The sequence below is a fragment of the Bubalus kerabau genome, chromosome 1, assembly GCF_029407905.1.
Source record: "Bubalus kerabau isolate K-KA32 ecotype Philippines breed swamp buffalo chromosome 1, PCC_UOA_SB_1v2, whole genome shotgun sequence".
Lineage (NCBI taxonomy): Eukaryota > Metazoa > Chordata > Mammalia > Artiodactyla > Bovidae > Bubalus > Bubalus kerabau.
Window position 1 is genome coordinate 207,890,174 of NC_073624.1, and position 15,157 is coordinate 207,905,330.

Consider the following 15,157-nt stretch of genomic DNA (forward strand, 5'->3'; position numbering starts at 1 on the left):
CGGAGCAACGGACCCAACGGGCCAAGGGGCGGGGCCGACGGGCTTAGGCGGGGCGGGAGGCGGAGGCGCCGCGTAGGCCAGGGAGGCCGGGCTGGCCCGGCTTGGGAGCTCCGTACCCATGTGCCGCCGCCTCCCTCAACGATGTTCCCCTCCCGGAGGAAAGCGGCGCAACTGCCCTGGGAGGACGGCAGGTGAGCTCGGCGGCCGGCCTGGTCCCCGTCCTCCCGGGTGCCAGTTCTTTCCGGGCCACCGCGAGGAATCTAGGAGCCCGAGGCCGTTGTGACTCCGTCTCTACGGTCTCTCTGAGGGTCTGTGTTTCTCCTTGGGGGTCTCCTTATTTGGGTTTGTTTCTATTTGCGTCTCTGGCTCTACCAGTTTCCGTCACTCAGCAGGTCTGTATTTCTCCTTTGATTTCCCTTTGTGAGTTTCTGTCCCTCTGTGCGAGTCTCTCTCGTTATGAGTCTTTGTGTTTTTCCACTGACTTCAATTTTTATGTGGGTCTTAGAGTCCGTTGACCTTTCTCAGTGGATCTCTTGTCTGTCCCTGGTTTCAGAAGGTCTGTATTTCGTTTCTCTGGTCTCTACCTCCCCCATCACATGCCTGCAGTCTCAGACCCTACACTTATGCTTCCCCATTCTTTGCTGAGCCCCCAGAAGAATACACCAGACAGAAGCTCTGTGCTCTGCCTTGCTGGCCGCTGCCTGGCTGGGACTGAGTTCTCCTCAGACTTAACAGTAGTTCATTTCCGGTGCAGCTGTACTTGAATGTGGCCTGCCTCATGTGTTAGGTGTGGGCTTGACCCAGACCTTAGTGGTTGTCACTAAAGCAGAATGGGGATGAGCTGTTTGGCCATTAAGGTTGGAAGGGACGCCCAGACTTCAGTCTTGAGGTGTACCCTCAAGTCTTCTCAGAACACATGGTAGTGGATCTAGCCTGGTGAATGACACCTCTTCCCCTATATGTCTGTTAAGTTTGCCCAAAGGTGCCTAAAGACTTTGGAATATAGTAGGCACAACTCTTTATCTTTGGTAATTTTTCAGACTTGCTATTGAAGTAAGAAGACAGGAATATAGTAGAAAGCCTAGACTGGATTTAGGCCTGGACCAGAATCCTCTTTAATAGCCATGTGACCAGAGCCAACTTAATCTTCCTTCTTAGCTCTTCCATCTCTGAAACAGGGACATTAATATCTCTTCTGCAGGTCTATATGAAGATATAAAGGAGATCACACATATTTAAAAGTCTTGACACTATGCTTGGCACAGAGAAGGTGCCAATTATCTTCCAGTTACTTTTGCAGTTTGGAGGTGCTGTAATCAGAGCAGCTGAGTATTCAAACCTGTGTCACTAAGGTTTGTGTGAGGGAAGAAAGGAAAGGTTATGGAGAATTTCCATTTCCTAATTTCTTCCTAAGAATTTTAGAAAGACAGCCATATTCCACAAAACTTTACTGGTATCACTTCATGCTTTTGACACAGGGGTACAAAGATCCATGCAACAGATGCATACTGAGGTAGCAATTAAGAGTGTTGGCTCTGGAAACAGCCTGTCTGGGTTTGAATCACCCTCTTATTAGCTTTGGACACATACTGATGAAGGAGACAAAACCTCATCTGGTCTGCCTCCTCACTGCCAGAAACAGGGTGGCCTGGGCCTGGTAGCTGCTGAGACTGCAGATCTGGAGTTTGCCACCAGGTGGCACCAGGAGCAATTGTCAGTGTTCACTGTCCTGAGGAATTGGGATTCAGCTCTGAATTCAGTTGTTCAGTGATTTGGGCCCTAGCAGCACAGGAAGAGAGTGTCAGTGGGAATGTGATCTTAGTAGGAAGGGAACGCTGGACCAAGGGGACAGAAGGTGAAAGTGCATGGAGTGCCCAATCCATGCCACACCCCTGGATAATGGTCACTGCTTCTTCTCCCGAAGGTGGGATATTTCCTCATGTCCATCTCCCCGGTCTCTACCCCACCCCCAGCAAGAGCCCAGAGGGAGAATCTATAGAGGTTCCAGCCTTCCCAGGCCAATAGCAGGATTGGCTTCTGCTCCTCCCCAGCGGAAACCCCCACCACATGACAATGGGGGGTAAGTCAGAAGTCCTGCAAGGTTGTCTTGCCACGCTTCCTCTCTGCTGTGTGTGGGACCTGGGCCTGGCCTCAGGGTTGCTTCCAGTTGGCAGTTGTGCCTCTGGAGAGAGACAGGAGTTGGTCTGGCTTTAGTGTGTGACAAGCATGCCCTGAATGCTTGATCCCTTCCTGTAACTCACTTAGCAAGCCCTCTGCTGTATGACTTGTGCTAAGTACACAGCTCTGAATCTGATTACCTGTGAAGAAGACAGGCAGGGACGCAGGTGATTTCAGAACTCTTAAATGCTTCAAGGAGGGCAATACCAGATACTCCAGGAACACAAAGGAGGGAGTATGTATCTCAGTCTGTTGTGTATGTGGACGTAGGGGTGACAGTGCTGGCCATGACATTGGAGTTTGGCCTTGGAGGATCAAGGGGTGCTTCCAGGCAGATGAAATAAGGAAAGCCATTTTAGGCAGCAGCAGCAGACTCTGTGAGGGCTAGAGCAGGAAGGAATATGGCGAGTGGAGAAACTGAACTGCTCAGTGTGTAGCCCTGGGTGAGTGGCAGGAGCATCTGGAGATGGGGCAGGGTTACAGAGGGGTCTGACTGTCAGATCACAGAGTTTGCCCATTATCTTGTAAACAGGAAGATCATCCATGAGATTTGAAGGGATCTGAACAGGGCAAGGACCAGGTGAGACTGGGACAGTGATAGGCAGTGTGTGAGGGAAGAACAAAGGGTACTTAGGAGGTAGAATCTCTATGCTCTGGTAGCTAATTGATAATTCTCAGAGGTTATAAAGTAAATTGCTTTGCTGATTATTTCAGAAGACAGGAAGCTGCGATTTTCTTGGATTCCTTAGTTCCTTCACTGCCCTCAGGAACTTCCAGAGACAGGGGCAAAGAAACCAGATGAATTCCATTCATTTATTTGTTTTTCCCAGCACTACCCCAGAGTGTAAGATACTCTGCTGTTCTTCCAGCTTCTGAAAGGTGCCTGGGTGCTGTTCGCAGCCCTCAGCTTTCTTTCCCTCTTCTGTTTCTCATCTTTTGTCACATGAGCTGCCCTGGACTGAAGCTTTGAGATGCATTCTGTGAACTGCCTTTGTTGGTTTGGGCTTCACATTGGTTTGGGGACAGACCTGATCTACCCAGAGTGAACAGTGGTCTTTTCACTGGGGCTGAAACAGTGAAACAGCTTCCCTCTTTGGGGGAGCTTTCTGGTCTGAGAAGTAGGATGAAGCCAAGCTTTCTGATGAGGGTGAATTTTCAGGGGAACAGGTAGAAGGCAGTGCGTGGGGTCTCTAAGGTGGGCTTCCACCTTAGGCGCTGGACATGAGATGTTGTCTTGGGGAGGGGCAAGTGCAAGGGACAAGGAGTCTCTTCCCTGCCCTTGAGCAGCTCCCGGTCTGATCTGGACTCAGGCACAGAAAGTAAGAGAGCATCGAGCAAGTGGGGCAGCTCTAAGACCTGCGAGTGTTTGTAGGGCCTCCGGGAGGTGGGGTGGCTCAGGCTGAACCTAGAGCTGGAAGCAGGATTCTGATGCATGGTAGCAGCACAAAAAAAGCACTAAAGTTGCTTCTGCACTAATTCCCAAGCGCTTGGGGCCGACCAGTCACATGTGCCTTACTTGTGGGAAGCCAGAGAAGGGTGTGTTACAGGACCTTGGCTCACCTTGCCCTTCTGACCCGCTCCTTGTTCTTGTCCCAGGTCCAGGTTGATTCCCAGTGGCCTCCCCCGGAAATGTTCCGTCTTCCACCTCTTTGTTGCCTGTCTCTTACTGGGCTTCCTCTCCCTGCTCTGGCTGCAGCTCAGCTGCTCTGGGGACGTAGCCCGGGCAGCCAGGGGACAAGGACAGGAGACCCCAGGCCCATCGCGGGCCTGCCCGCCAGAGCCACCTCGTGAGCACTGGGAAGAAGATGAGTCATGGGGCCCCCACCGCCTGGCAGTGCTGGTGCCCTTTCGAGAACGCTTTGAGGAGCTCCTGGTCTTTGTGCCCCACATGCACCGCTTCCTGAGCAAGAAGAAGATCCAGCACCACATCTATGTGCTCAACCAGGTGGATCATTTCAGGTAGGGACCACCTCCAAGCCGGCAGCCGCTCACCTGGGCCTCACCTTGCCCTGGTCTCTCCCTTGCCTGCTCCCTTTCCCGGCAGCAGTCCAGTACCAGGCAGCCCAGGCCCGTGAAAGGCCACCCGGGGCAGCAGCAGAAGGGTGGGAGGTGCTCGACCCCTCTCACTGGGTGTGGTGGGAACTTGCGGGGAGGGTGTGGGACTAGGGAGGCCCCGGATCTGGTTTCCATTTTACAAAGGTCCCTGTGGCTGCTGTTTGCACTAGGCCACACCAGGACAAGAAGGGGAGTGAGAGAGCTGTTGGGCAGGCGCTGCCCTCGTTGCCATCGTGGCAGACACGGTGGAGAGAAGCAATGTGGAGGAAGTGCAGGCAGGGCTTGCTGGTGGATTAGCTGCAGGGATTAGGGAAAGAGAAGGGTCAAGGGCATGGCTTTAAGGTTGTTCAAAATCTGGCATTAACTTAAAATCCTTGCCCTCACCAAAAACTGCTCCCCTCCATGATCACAATCCATGCATTGCACAGCACCCCCCACCTCCTTTTCCTCCAGTTCACTCCCACTGGGGAAGATACTCCAGCAGTTCTTGGAATCCACCAGGTCCTTTAGTCCATGATCCTCCCAGTGTTCTTTGCCTTCCTCCTGACCTGACCTCTACTTTCTCCTGACCTGACATGACTACAGCTGAATCCCTGATTTCCCACCTGCCCTCTTCCTCATTTTAGGAGATGGAAACTCCACACTCCCAGCTGCTCAGGCCAGAAGGTGCTGGGGTCGTCCTCCACTCCTGCTCTCTCACACAACACGTCTAATCCACCAGCAAAGTGTGTCTAGCATCTGCCCTCCTATCATCCCCACTGCTACCTGAGTTAAGGCATCATCAGTTCATGCCTGAATTATTGTAGCAGCCTCTTAACCTGTCTCCCTGCTTCCACCCCTCACCTTCCAGGCTCTTCTTATCATACCAGCTAGAGTGATCCCGGTAAACACTGAGCCACTGCACATGATGCCTTCACTCTTAGCCCTTCAGTGGCTCGCCATCTCATGCAGGGTCAAAGCCCATGTCCTTCAGGGACCTGTCACCCTCTGACCTCATTCCCTAAAACCTCACTCACTCTGCTTGACCACACTGCTGACTGCTCCAGCCTCCAGCCTTGGGGGTCATTTCCCCCTCTGTTCGGAGCCCCATTCCCGTGATTTCCACGGGGCTCATTCCCTCAGGCCTTCAGGTTTCGGCTCACATATCACTCTGTTACGCTGGCTCTCCCTGACCACCTCATCTAAAAGGACAGCCCTTACCCGCCAGTGTGTTTTATTCTTCTCACATTGCTTTACTATTCTTCTCAACATTTACCACTCACTGGCTTGTTGCATGTTTACTCAAGTTGTTTTTGTTTTTTTGTCTTATTAGAATGTCAGCTCCTTGAGGGCAGGGCTTTGATTTCTCACTGCTGTATCTCCCGTGCTCTGAACAGTTTCTGGGACATAGTAGGTGCTCAGTAAACATTCATTAGATGAGTGGAGGAGCAGCTGGGCAGCCCTGTAGTGAAGTTGGCATTGAGCTGGAGGGCAGCATGGGTACTGGGGTCTGTTGCTGTGGAGGACAGGCTCTCACATAGAGGCTGGGGGAGAGCAAGCTTGCTGCCCCCCTGCCCAGCTTTGGCACCCTGCACAGGTTCAACCGGGCAGCACTCATCAACGCGGGCTTCCTGGAAAGCGGCAACAGCACAGACTACATTGCCATGCACGACGTGGACCTGCTCCCTCTCAATGAGGAGCTGGACTATGGCTTCCCAGAGGCTGGGCCCTTCCACGTGGCCTCCCCAGAGCTCCACCCGCTCTATCACTACAAGACCTACGTTGGTGGCATCCTGCTGCTTTCCAAGCAGCACTACCAGCTGGTGAGGCCTGGCATGCCTGCTCTGCTCAGAGCCAGGCAACACCTACCTGGATGGGGGCTGTGGCCTGAGGAGTGGCAGTTCTGGGGCCCAGTAGATGGAGGATCCTTCCTAGGGCCAGCGGGGGAGCCCAGGGCTAGCTAGAGGCATGAGAGAGGAGCAGGACCAAGCAATCCAGTTAGGGAGGGTTTCTGCCTCAGTAGCAGAACCCCTCATGTGAACTAGCTTCAGAAGCCCTGTTCTTTGCTTCTCAAAATGGAAAAGTCTGCTCAGCCTCTCAGACAGTTATCACCAGGACATCATTTCAGTTTCCATCTCTCAGCTCTGCCTTCTCTAGACTGGATTTACTTTCAGACATTCGGGATGCAACATAGTGGTTGTAGCTGCAACCTGCATCTGTCTAGGCCCAAGTCTGGTGGAAAATGGAGCTCCCTTTTCCAGCAGCCCAGACAGCAGTCCCACAGCTGCTCCACGCTGGCTCTTGATTGGCCGGCCTTGAGTCATGGCTAATCCGTGAATCAGTCACTGTGGTAGGGGTGGGAGTGGGATGGTGGGGTGGGAATAACTGCGTGGCTTAGACCCCCATCTCTTGCTCCTCTGTTTAATCTGTGGCTGAAGCCAGCTTAATGTAAATGAAGCCTGAAATCATGGCAAAAATAAATGTCTGCCATCTGACTTCAGACACTGTCTCTTTCTTCCATACAGAGGAAGAGACAAGGGCAGAGAGACCCTCAGGAGAAATGGGAGTAGGGGCCAGGCAGAAATAGAGCAGGAACTGGCACTGTGCCCATGATCAGCTCTTAGAGGTCCCCTCCCAGCAGTCAGACATTTTTGAGAAACTGTTCATCTCACACAAAGCCAAGGCCCCATTAGAACAGGCAAAGGAACCTGGGGTATGCTGACTGTTCCCCACTGGTACCAGAGGTTGTAAGAACCAAAAGCATCTGAGTGTTCCTTCATAACTTTGGGGGAGGAGGAGGAAAGGGGGCCTGTCCTGTCCCCACTTGGGCTTGGGACCCCCAAGTAGGAGACCAAAGAGCATCCCTGGGAGGATGGGGCAAGTGACACTGCCTGTCTTTGTGTCAGTGCAACGGGATGTCCAACCGCTTCTGGGGCTGGGGCCGAGAAGATGACGAGTTCTACCGGCGCATCAAAGGAGCTGGGCTCCAGGTAATGCTCCCCCCACCCCCCAACCTGCCACTTCTTCAGCCATCATGGCAGTCCTGAGGTTCCTGTCTGCCCTCAGGTGAAGTTCCTGGGGCTGGGAGATGGCACCCCTGGTTCCAATCCCAGCCCTGCCACCGACTAGTACACCTCTCTTAAAGAATGGGAATACAGGCCCCTGCCTGTGGGCTGTTACCTAGTGGTGAGGACCTCCAGGAGAGGCAGCCTGATCCAGCTTCCTTTGGCCTCCTTAGCTTTTCCGCCCTTCGGGTATCACAACTGGGTACAAGACATTCCGCCACCTGCATGACCCAGCCTGGAGGAAAAGAGACCAGAAGCGCATCGCAGCTCAAAAACAGGTGATGGCTGATCTCTTGATCAGGGTGGACAGGTGCTGGCCGGTCCCTTGATCAGGGGTGGACAGGTGCTGGCCAGTCCCTTGATCAGGGTAGGTGTGTGGTATATAGGGAACCAGCGGGCCCAAGCTTTTCACCAAGTTTTCATTGTGCGCAAATGGTCCCATCCTCCCCTGCTTGGCCCAGGTCATTGTGGGCATTCTGCTTGGGCACAGGGCCTTCTTCTAGTGGCTGCCATGGCCCCTGGGCCTTGTGGGTCAGCCAAGACATCAGAGGCCATTTAGGCTATGTGTATCAGGTGGGGTGGGGACAAGACTCAACCGAAGGTGCCAGAATCCCAGGCAGACCTGGGACACGGGAGTCCACATCTCTCAAATAGCCTCTTCTCTCGGCGCCAGATTAGTTGAACTAGAAAACACTTGCTGTCCTGCTGATGGGGATGTGCAGCCATGGGCAGGAGACTTCCTGTCTCTGAGCTTCCCTTTCCCCTCTTTGGGGATCATAGGACCTCTGATGATGAGATCATGGGGGATCAGTGGACAGCTGGCACCTACAAAACCCTGAGTACATGCTTTCTCCCCACTTCCTTCTCAGGAGCAGTTCAAGGTGGACCGGGAGGGAGGCCTGAGCACTGTGAAGTACCGTGTGGATTCCCGTACAGCCCTATCTGTGGGCGGGGCCCCCTGCACTGTGCTCAACATCCTGCTGGACTGTGACAAGGTCGCCACCCCATGGTGCACATTCAGCTGAATTGGCTGGACAGTAAGGGAGCTTGTGCCTATCGGCCACACTGCTACTCAAGCCCAGGACAAAGCCTTGGCCCAGGCCCAGCTCCAGTAGGACATGGAGTGGCCTGAAGCAGTGGCCAGCCAGCCACATGTTTGCAGCAACCTGGCTCCCAAAGGCAGGCTTGAGCCAGGACAGGACACACACAGGGTGCCTGGGATGCTACCAGCAATAAACAGTGATGGAGAGAGGCTGGGACATGGCTCCCAACTGGACTCTCCACCCTGCCTTACTGCTTGCCCTGCCCTGCCCTGCCCTCCTTTGTATGCTGAGATCTGCAAGTTCCTCCCTTTGGACTGCCTCATGCAGAGATACAGTTTAGAAGCCAGGCCACTGGTGTGGGTGACCAGAGCCATCAGGAGGGTTAAAACTGCAGAGAGCAGGGTGCAAGCCCTACAAAGGGAGCAGCCGAGACCAGCTCTGGCTGGTTGTCACCTGCAGGAATGTGGGCCTAGTGTTGCCGGATCTGATTTTCCAAAAGAAACGAGAATTCTGGATTCTTGAGTGAAATCAGTTAATTTTTTTTAATTGGTTAATTTTTAAATGATAGCAACTAATTCAAACTTTAAAAAAAAGTATGGCAGCCAAACCTGCGACTGAGGGGGAAGGGAATGGGGCAAAAAAAGACATTTTTCTTAGTTAAAAGCTGGCAAGGAGTTGGGGCAGGGCTGGGGACGATGAGGCCAGGGGAACCTCAGGTGGGAGAGAAGCCCAAGGCACAAGGCCCCTGTTCCCTCCCTCAGCCCAAGGGGTGCTTCATCCTGTCTCACTAAAATGGACAGAAGGAGATCACACGACTGGAGTGAGGGTAGTCAGGCTACATTGCAGAGACTCACTCGGTCATCGCTTGGGAAGGGAAGACCATGTTCCTGAGGCTGGAGGAAGATGAGAAGTAGAATCCCTGGAGTGTTCCCACAGTGTGAGGAGAGATTACTGATGGTCATCAAAAGCAACAGAGAAGGAGGGAGGGGAGCCAATGGAGATGGTGGAATCATCTGGAGGGAAGCCCAGGGCCAATGAGAGGGACATGAGGGATCCTGAAAGGTAAATTACTCCTTCAAGGCATTTGACTACAGAAGATTTGGGGCAGAAGTTGGAAGAGACTGGGACCAGTTAAGATTAGTTCAACAATAAATAGGACACCTGAAGTGCCAGAGGAAAGATTGAGGTCCCCAAATACAGGAGGGTAGATTCAGAATCTCTGCTCCAAAAATGCTCCTCCTCCAACGGTAGTCTTCGGGTTATTTTGTGCAGTTGTGTGGGTTGTGCATTGTACAACCTGAGCATAAACCAAGAGATGTAAGCAAAGAGGAGTGGAGGGAGTGAAGAACTTCAGGCTCCATGTAACTGGTGAGGCCTATAAGAGAGGGTCCTTGGGATTCTAAATTGACCTCACCCAGCAATTCAGCTTCACTTACTACAGTGAAGGGCAAACAGATCTTGATGACAGTGCGAGGGTAGTCGAGGGACTTTCTCGACTTGCGGCCCAGGGGAGGGGAATGGGGCACTTTCTGTATGCTGGTCTCCTGGACAACCCTGACTGTGTCATCTTGGACTTAAGTAACACGAAGCCTCTTGGAGTTGGTGGGAGTAGGTATGACTGCCCCCAGCTCTATACTCACCTGGCAGGTAAGAAGACAAAAAAAGATGGGGGACTCCTTCCTTTCCACCTGCCCTGAGAGATGAGCAGGAGAAAAGCAGGATCAGCCAGCTCAGCCCGGGCTGGGTGCATCTCTAACCCTGCACTCCCACACTCAGGACCACCACTGCCACCTCCATGATCCAGACAGCAGAAGGCATCCCAGGCCAGGCCTGATGCGGCTCTAATCTTCAGCCCACCCTTACTCCCCATCTCGGGCCTCCGTAAACCTTTCTGGGAGAGCAGGAGAAGGCTAAGAGGTGGTCAGTAATGAGAAGAAGCAGAGAGCTCTTCTGCCGCCTCAGCACCTCGGCAGCTCCTCTCAAGTGGAACAGGCGCCCCAGCCTTGCTGGTCAGTATGTGACTGATGTGAACCCAGGATGTAGGAGCACCTAGCACGTGCTTCGCCAGTGGTTCTGTGATGACAGCCGGCACTTGTTGAGCATTCTCACGTACAAAATTTAGTACACAGGGTTATTTCACGTAGGTCTTCACCTAAGAGCTAGGCCCTATTTTATTAACCTGTTTTATAGATGAGGATGGTGGAGCACAGAGAGGTAAGAAACTTGCCCAGGGTCGCAAGGCTGGTAAGTAGTGGAGCTTGGGATTCAGATCCCTGGAACCTGTCTTCTGGGCAGGAAAAAAACTGGAGAAAATCTAGGTGATTTTGCTTTGGCAGTGAATTTTTAGATACAATACCAAAAATATGATCCATGAAAGAAATAGTTGATGTTAGACTTTAATAAAACTTAAAACTTCTGCTCTGTGAAAGCAACTGTTAAGAGAATGAAAAGACAAGCCATAAACTAGAAAAAAATTTTTGTAAAACACACCTGATAAAGGACTTGTACCCAAAATATACAATGAGTTTTAAAAGTCAACAGTAAGATAACCCAGGTGAAAAACAGGCAAAAGATCTGAAGAGGCACTTCATCAACAAAGATATACAAATGGCAAATAAGCATATGAAAAGATGCTCAACATAATTTGTCACTAGAGAATTGCAAGTTTAAAACAACGAGACACTAATACATACCTATTAGAATGCCTAAAACCCAAAAAAACTATCAAATGCTGGTTAGAATGTGGAGCAATGGGAAACATTCTCACTGTTGCAGGTGAGAAAGCAAAATGATACTCACTTTGGAAGATGGTATGGTAGTTTCACACAAAGCTGAGCATAATCTTACCATATCAGTGAGCTCACCGCTAGGTACTTTCCCAACTGACTGAAAATTGTGCCCTCACAAAAACCTACCTGTGAACGTTTTATGGCAGATTTATTTGTAATCACTAAGTACAAGAAGTGACCAAGATTTCCTTCAATATGTGAATGGATAAAAAAAAACTAGTGGCACATTTATACAATGGACTATTACACAGCACTAAAAAGAAATGAGCTACCAAGTCACAGAAAGACATGGAAGAACCATACATGTGGCTGAGTGAAAGAAACCAGTCTAGAAAAGGTATGTAGAGAATTCACTGGTGGTCCAGTGGTTAGGACTCTGGGCTTCCACTGCAGGGGGCATAGATGTGATCTCTGATTGGGGCACTAAGATCCTACAAGCCCTTTTGTGGCACAATCAAAAAGTGAGCCTTAATGTATGCAAATTTTAAAAAAATTTAGGAGGTAAGAGGATCGCAGGAAGAAATGCACACTATGGCAAGAAAATCGAACTGCCTTACATTACAAAACAGCCTCACTGAAGATATGGGAGAAGGTGCCGACCTAAGTAACACTGGAAAGTATGAATCTGTAAGACTAAAGTCAAAAAGAAGTGCATGTGTGCAGGATCCTCTAGTAGTTTCCCATAGGGATATGGTATGCTTGCTAAGTCGCTTCAGTCATGTTTTGACTCTGTGATCCTATGGACTGTAGCCCACCAGGCTCCTCTGTCCATGGGATTTGCCAGGCAAGAATACTGGAGAGTGGGTTGCCATGCCTTCCTCCAGGGAATCTTCCCAACTCAGGGATCAAACCTGTGTCTCTTATGTCTCCTGCATTGTCAGGTGGGTTCTTTACCACTAGTGCCGCCTGAGAAGCCCTGGGGGTATGGGGTATGGTATAACAATTCTGCATATTAGGATTGAAGAATTAAGTGAATGGATGGTGGGAGCCAGTTTTCTTACTATGGAGTAGGAATTTTTTAGCCAAGAGCAGAATGCTAGAATGATTCATGTGATGATGGACTAGCGTTGAATAAATCAGTATGAATTTGCATTAAACTTAACTATACATAGAAATATTTATAGATATGTGTATACACCGGTATCACACGTATATTTCCTTGTTCTGTCAGCTAAGAGGACCTGGAAGCAATGGCACTCTAGTAGCAATGAGCACACAACTAGTGGTCCCATCATGGTTTCATTCTCCAGTGAAAGGAACCATGACTGCTGGGATAAATGGTTGAGTCAAAGGCTAGGGTGGAAAACCTACAAGATGAGCCTGGAGCATCTTTTAGTTCCAGAAAGTAAAGAAGTGTTTTTTAAAAATTGATGGGGGTGAGTGGTTACTTCCCTGGTGATCCATTGGTTATGATTTCACCTTCCAGTGGAGGGGGTGCAGGTTCAGTCCCTCATCAGGGAGCAAAGAACCCACATGCCTCATGGCCAAAAAACCAAAACATAAAACAGAAGCAATATTGTAACAAATTCAATAAAGACTTCATAAATGGCCCACATAAAAATTCTAAAATAAATTTTTTTTTAAAATTCAGGGTATTGTCAAAGGAACACAGGAGCCAACTTGGCACACTGGGACAACTGAAGCCAAAAAAACACAAAGGAGTATGGGGTTATGACCCAGTGTATAAAATAAATACACTGATAAATGGGAGAAGAGAGAAGCATCTTATGCAGAATTACTCCAGATGATTTACACAGGTGCTCTGCCCTCAAGGATAGGGAGCACGACTACCCATTGTTTAAGCTGTCAACTGCTGATAGTGACCTCCTTCCAGAGAGTACAGTGTGGAAAGGTGTGTGTGGGGGGAGAGTAACTCTAGAATGGAAAAACATGACAAACACGACCCCCGCCAGGTGATAAAGGACACCACCAACAGTGATAAGTGATCTTGATCGTATTACCCTGGAGATGTTGTAAGGAAAATAATACTTTATGTCAGTGGTCTTCCTTCCCCAAATCCATAATCCGAGTCTAGTCATAAGAAAATCAGCAGGACTTCCCTGGTGGTCCAGTAGTTGGAAATCTGCCTGCCAATGCAGGGCACACAGGTTTGATCCCTGGTCCAGTAAGATTCCACATGCCACAGAGTAACTAGGCCCGTGTGGCACAATTGCTGAAACCCAAACGCTGTAGAACCTGTGCTCTGCAACAAGAGAAGGCACCGCAAGGAGAAGCCCGCACACAACTAGAGAGTAGCCCTGAGCTTGCCGCAACTAGAGAAAGCCCACAAAAAGCACGAAGTCCCAGCATAGCCAAGAAGAAAGTAAGCAAGAAAGAAGTAACCAACACATAGCCAATATATTAAAAAAATTTTTTTTAAATAGCAAATTCCAATAGTGTGTATCTTAGAAAACACCTGACCAGTGCTTCTCAAATTTGTTGAGGTCATCACATACAAGAAAAGTTGGAGAAACTGTTACAACCAAGGGGAGCCTAAGAAACATGACTATAAATGTAATATGGTATCTTCAATGAGATCTTGGAGCAGGAAGAGGACATTAGGTAAAAACAAAGAAATCTGAATAAAATACAGTTTTAGTTAAAAATAATATATTAGTATTGGTTCAGTAATTGCAGTGTAATAAATGTACCATACCAATTGAAGTTGTTGATAATAGGTGCAGGTAGATGGGCATGCAATACTATCTTTGCAATTTTTCTGTAAATCTAAAAATGTTCTTTAAAATAGTCTTTTTCAAAAAGGGGGAAACAAAGCTATGTGGGGGGAGCCAAGAGGAGGCAGCTTTTGAAAAGCTGAAGTCTAAGTAGCCCTGGTTCATGGAGGTTGAGCAGGGGCAGTTTAGATGGCACGTGCTTTCCTCCTACTGGTTTCCTCTACTTGCCTGTCTAGCCCTCAGTTCCAGCCCAGATTCTCCTATGACTCTGGAGTTCAAACAGAGAAGCTTCAGGTTGGGGCAGGAGATGTTTGGCAGTATCTAAAGACATTTTTGGTTGTCACAACTGAGATGATAACAGGCATGCAGTTGGTAAGAGGCCATCAATGTTGTCCAAATCCTACAGGACAACCCCACCCCCAACAAATAATTATCCAGCCTCAAGTTCTATAAGAGATGGGAATACCAGACCAGCTTACCTGTCTCCTGAGAAACCTGTTTGCAGGACAAAAAGCAACAGTTAGAACTGGACATGGAACAATGGACTTTCAAAATTGGGAAAGGAGTACATCAAGGCTGTATATTGTCACCCTGCTGAATTAATTTATATGCAGAGTACATCATGTGAAATGCTGGGCTCGATGAATCCCAAGCTAGAATCAAGCTTGCCAAGAGAAATAACAACCTCAGATATCCAGATGATGCCACCCTAATGGCAGAAAGTGAAGAGGAACTAAAGAGCCTCTTGATGAAAGTGAAAAAGAAGAGCGAAAAAGCTGGCTTAGAACTCAACATTCAAAAAACGAAGATCCCATCACTTCATGGCAAATAGATGAGGAAACAAGGGAAACAGTGACAGACTATTTTCTTGGGCTCCAAAATCACTGCAAATGGTGACTGCTGCCATGAAATTAAAAAATGCTTGCTCCTTGGAAGAAAAGCCATGAGAAACCTAGACAGCGTATTAAAACTCAGAGACATCACTTTGCCAACAAAGGTCGGTCTAGTCAAAGCTATGATTTTTGGTAGTCCTGTATGGATGCTGGGCTTCCTCAGTGCAGGTACTTCCAAATCAGAGGGATCCTCCCTGGCCTGAGGGTGGAAGGGACAGCAGCTAAGTCAAAGAGAGACTATCATTTTTTTCCCCCATTTAAGCGAGACTAATTGGATTACTCACATGGGTGATGTTTGGTTTCAGAATTTCAGGACAAAGCACAGGAGGCTTCTAGGAAGAAGCTGCCCCAGGAGAGCCCAGAAGCTTCAGACAAGACACAAGGCAAGGAGTACTGGGGGCCAGCAGAAATGGCTGCCCTGTGGACACTGACAGAGCATCCAAGGGCTACAGGACAGGACTATTCCACTTTGAGAAGAAA

The 15,157-nt window shown here is 49.5% G+C and overlaps 1 protein-coding gene across 4 annotated transcripts; it reads left to right on the plus strand.

Moving 5' to 3' along the window:
- Nucleotides 1-13,537, plus strand: B4GALT7 (beta-1,4-galactosyltransferase 7). Of its 4 annotated transcripts, XM_055551510.1 has the most exons (7): nucleotides 3-191; nucleotides 1,925-2,080; nucleotides 3,775-4,137; nucleotides 5,810-6,035; nucleotides 7,119-7,202; nucleotides 7,451-7,555; nucleotides 8,147-13,525. In XM_055551510.1, the coding sequence occupies exons 1-7, from the start codon at nucleotides 142-144 to the stop codon at nucleotides 8,300-8,302; spliced, it is 1,140 nt and encodes a 379-aa protein (XP_055407485.1). In that variant the 5' UTR covers nucleotides 3-141; the 3' UTR covers nucleotides 8,303-13,525. The 4 variants fall into 4 exon arrangements, with proteins under 4 accessions (XP_055407493.1, XP_055407509.1, XP_055407485.1 ...); XM_055551518.1 differs by lacking the exon at nucleotides 7,451-7,555 and having other exon boundaries at nucleotides 1-191; nucleotides 8,147-13,535; XM_055551525.1 differs by lacking the exon at nucleotides 1,925-2,080 and having other exon boundaries at nucleotides 4-191; nucleotides 8,147-13,528.
- Nucleotides 13,538-15,157: the final 1,620 nt, after the last annotated feature.

What these genes read in the sequence shown, in the direction of transcription:
- B4GALT7 (XM_055551510.1), top strand. Translation starts at nt 142, where the DNA reads ATGTTCCCCTCCCGGAGGAAAGCGGCGCAACTGCCCTGGGAGGACGGC. An exon ending in CTGCCCTGGGAGGACGGCAG is followed by an intron (nt 192 to 1,924) that starts GTGAGCTCGGCG and finishes CTTCTCCCGAAG; the next exon opens with GTGGGATATTTCCTCATGTC. An exon ending in GCATCGCAGCTCAAAAACAG is followed by an intron (nt 7,556 to 8,146) that starts GTGATGGCTGAT and finishes CTTCCTTCTCAG; the next exon opens with GAGCAGTTCAAGGTGGACCG.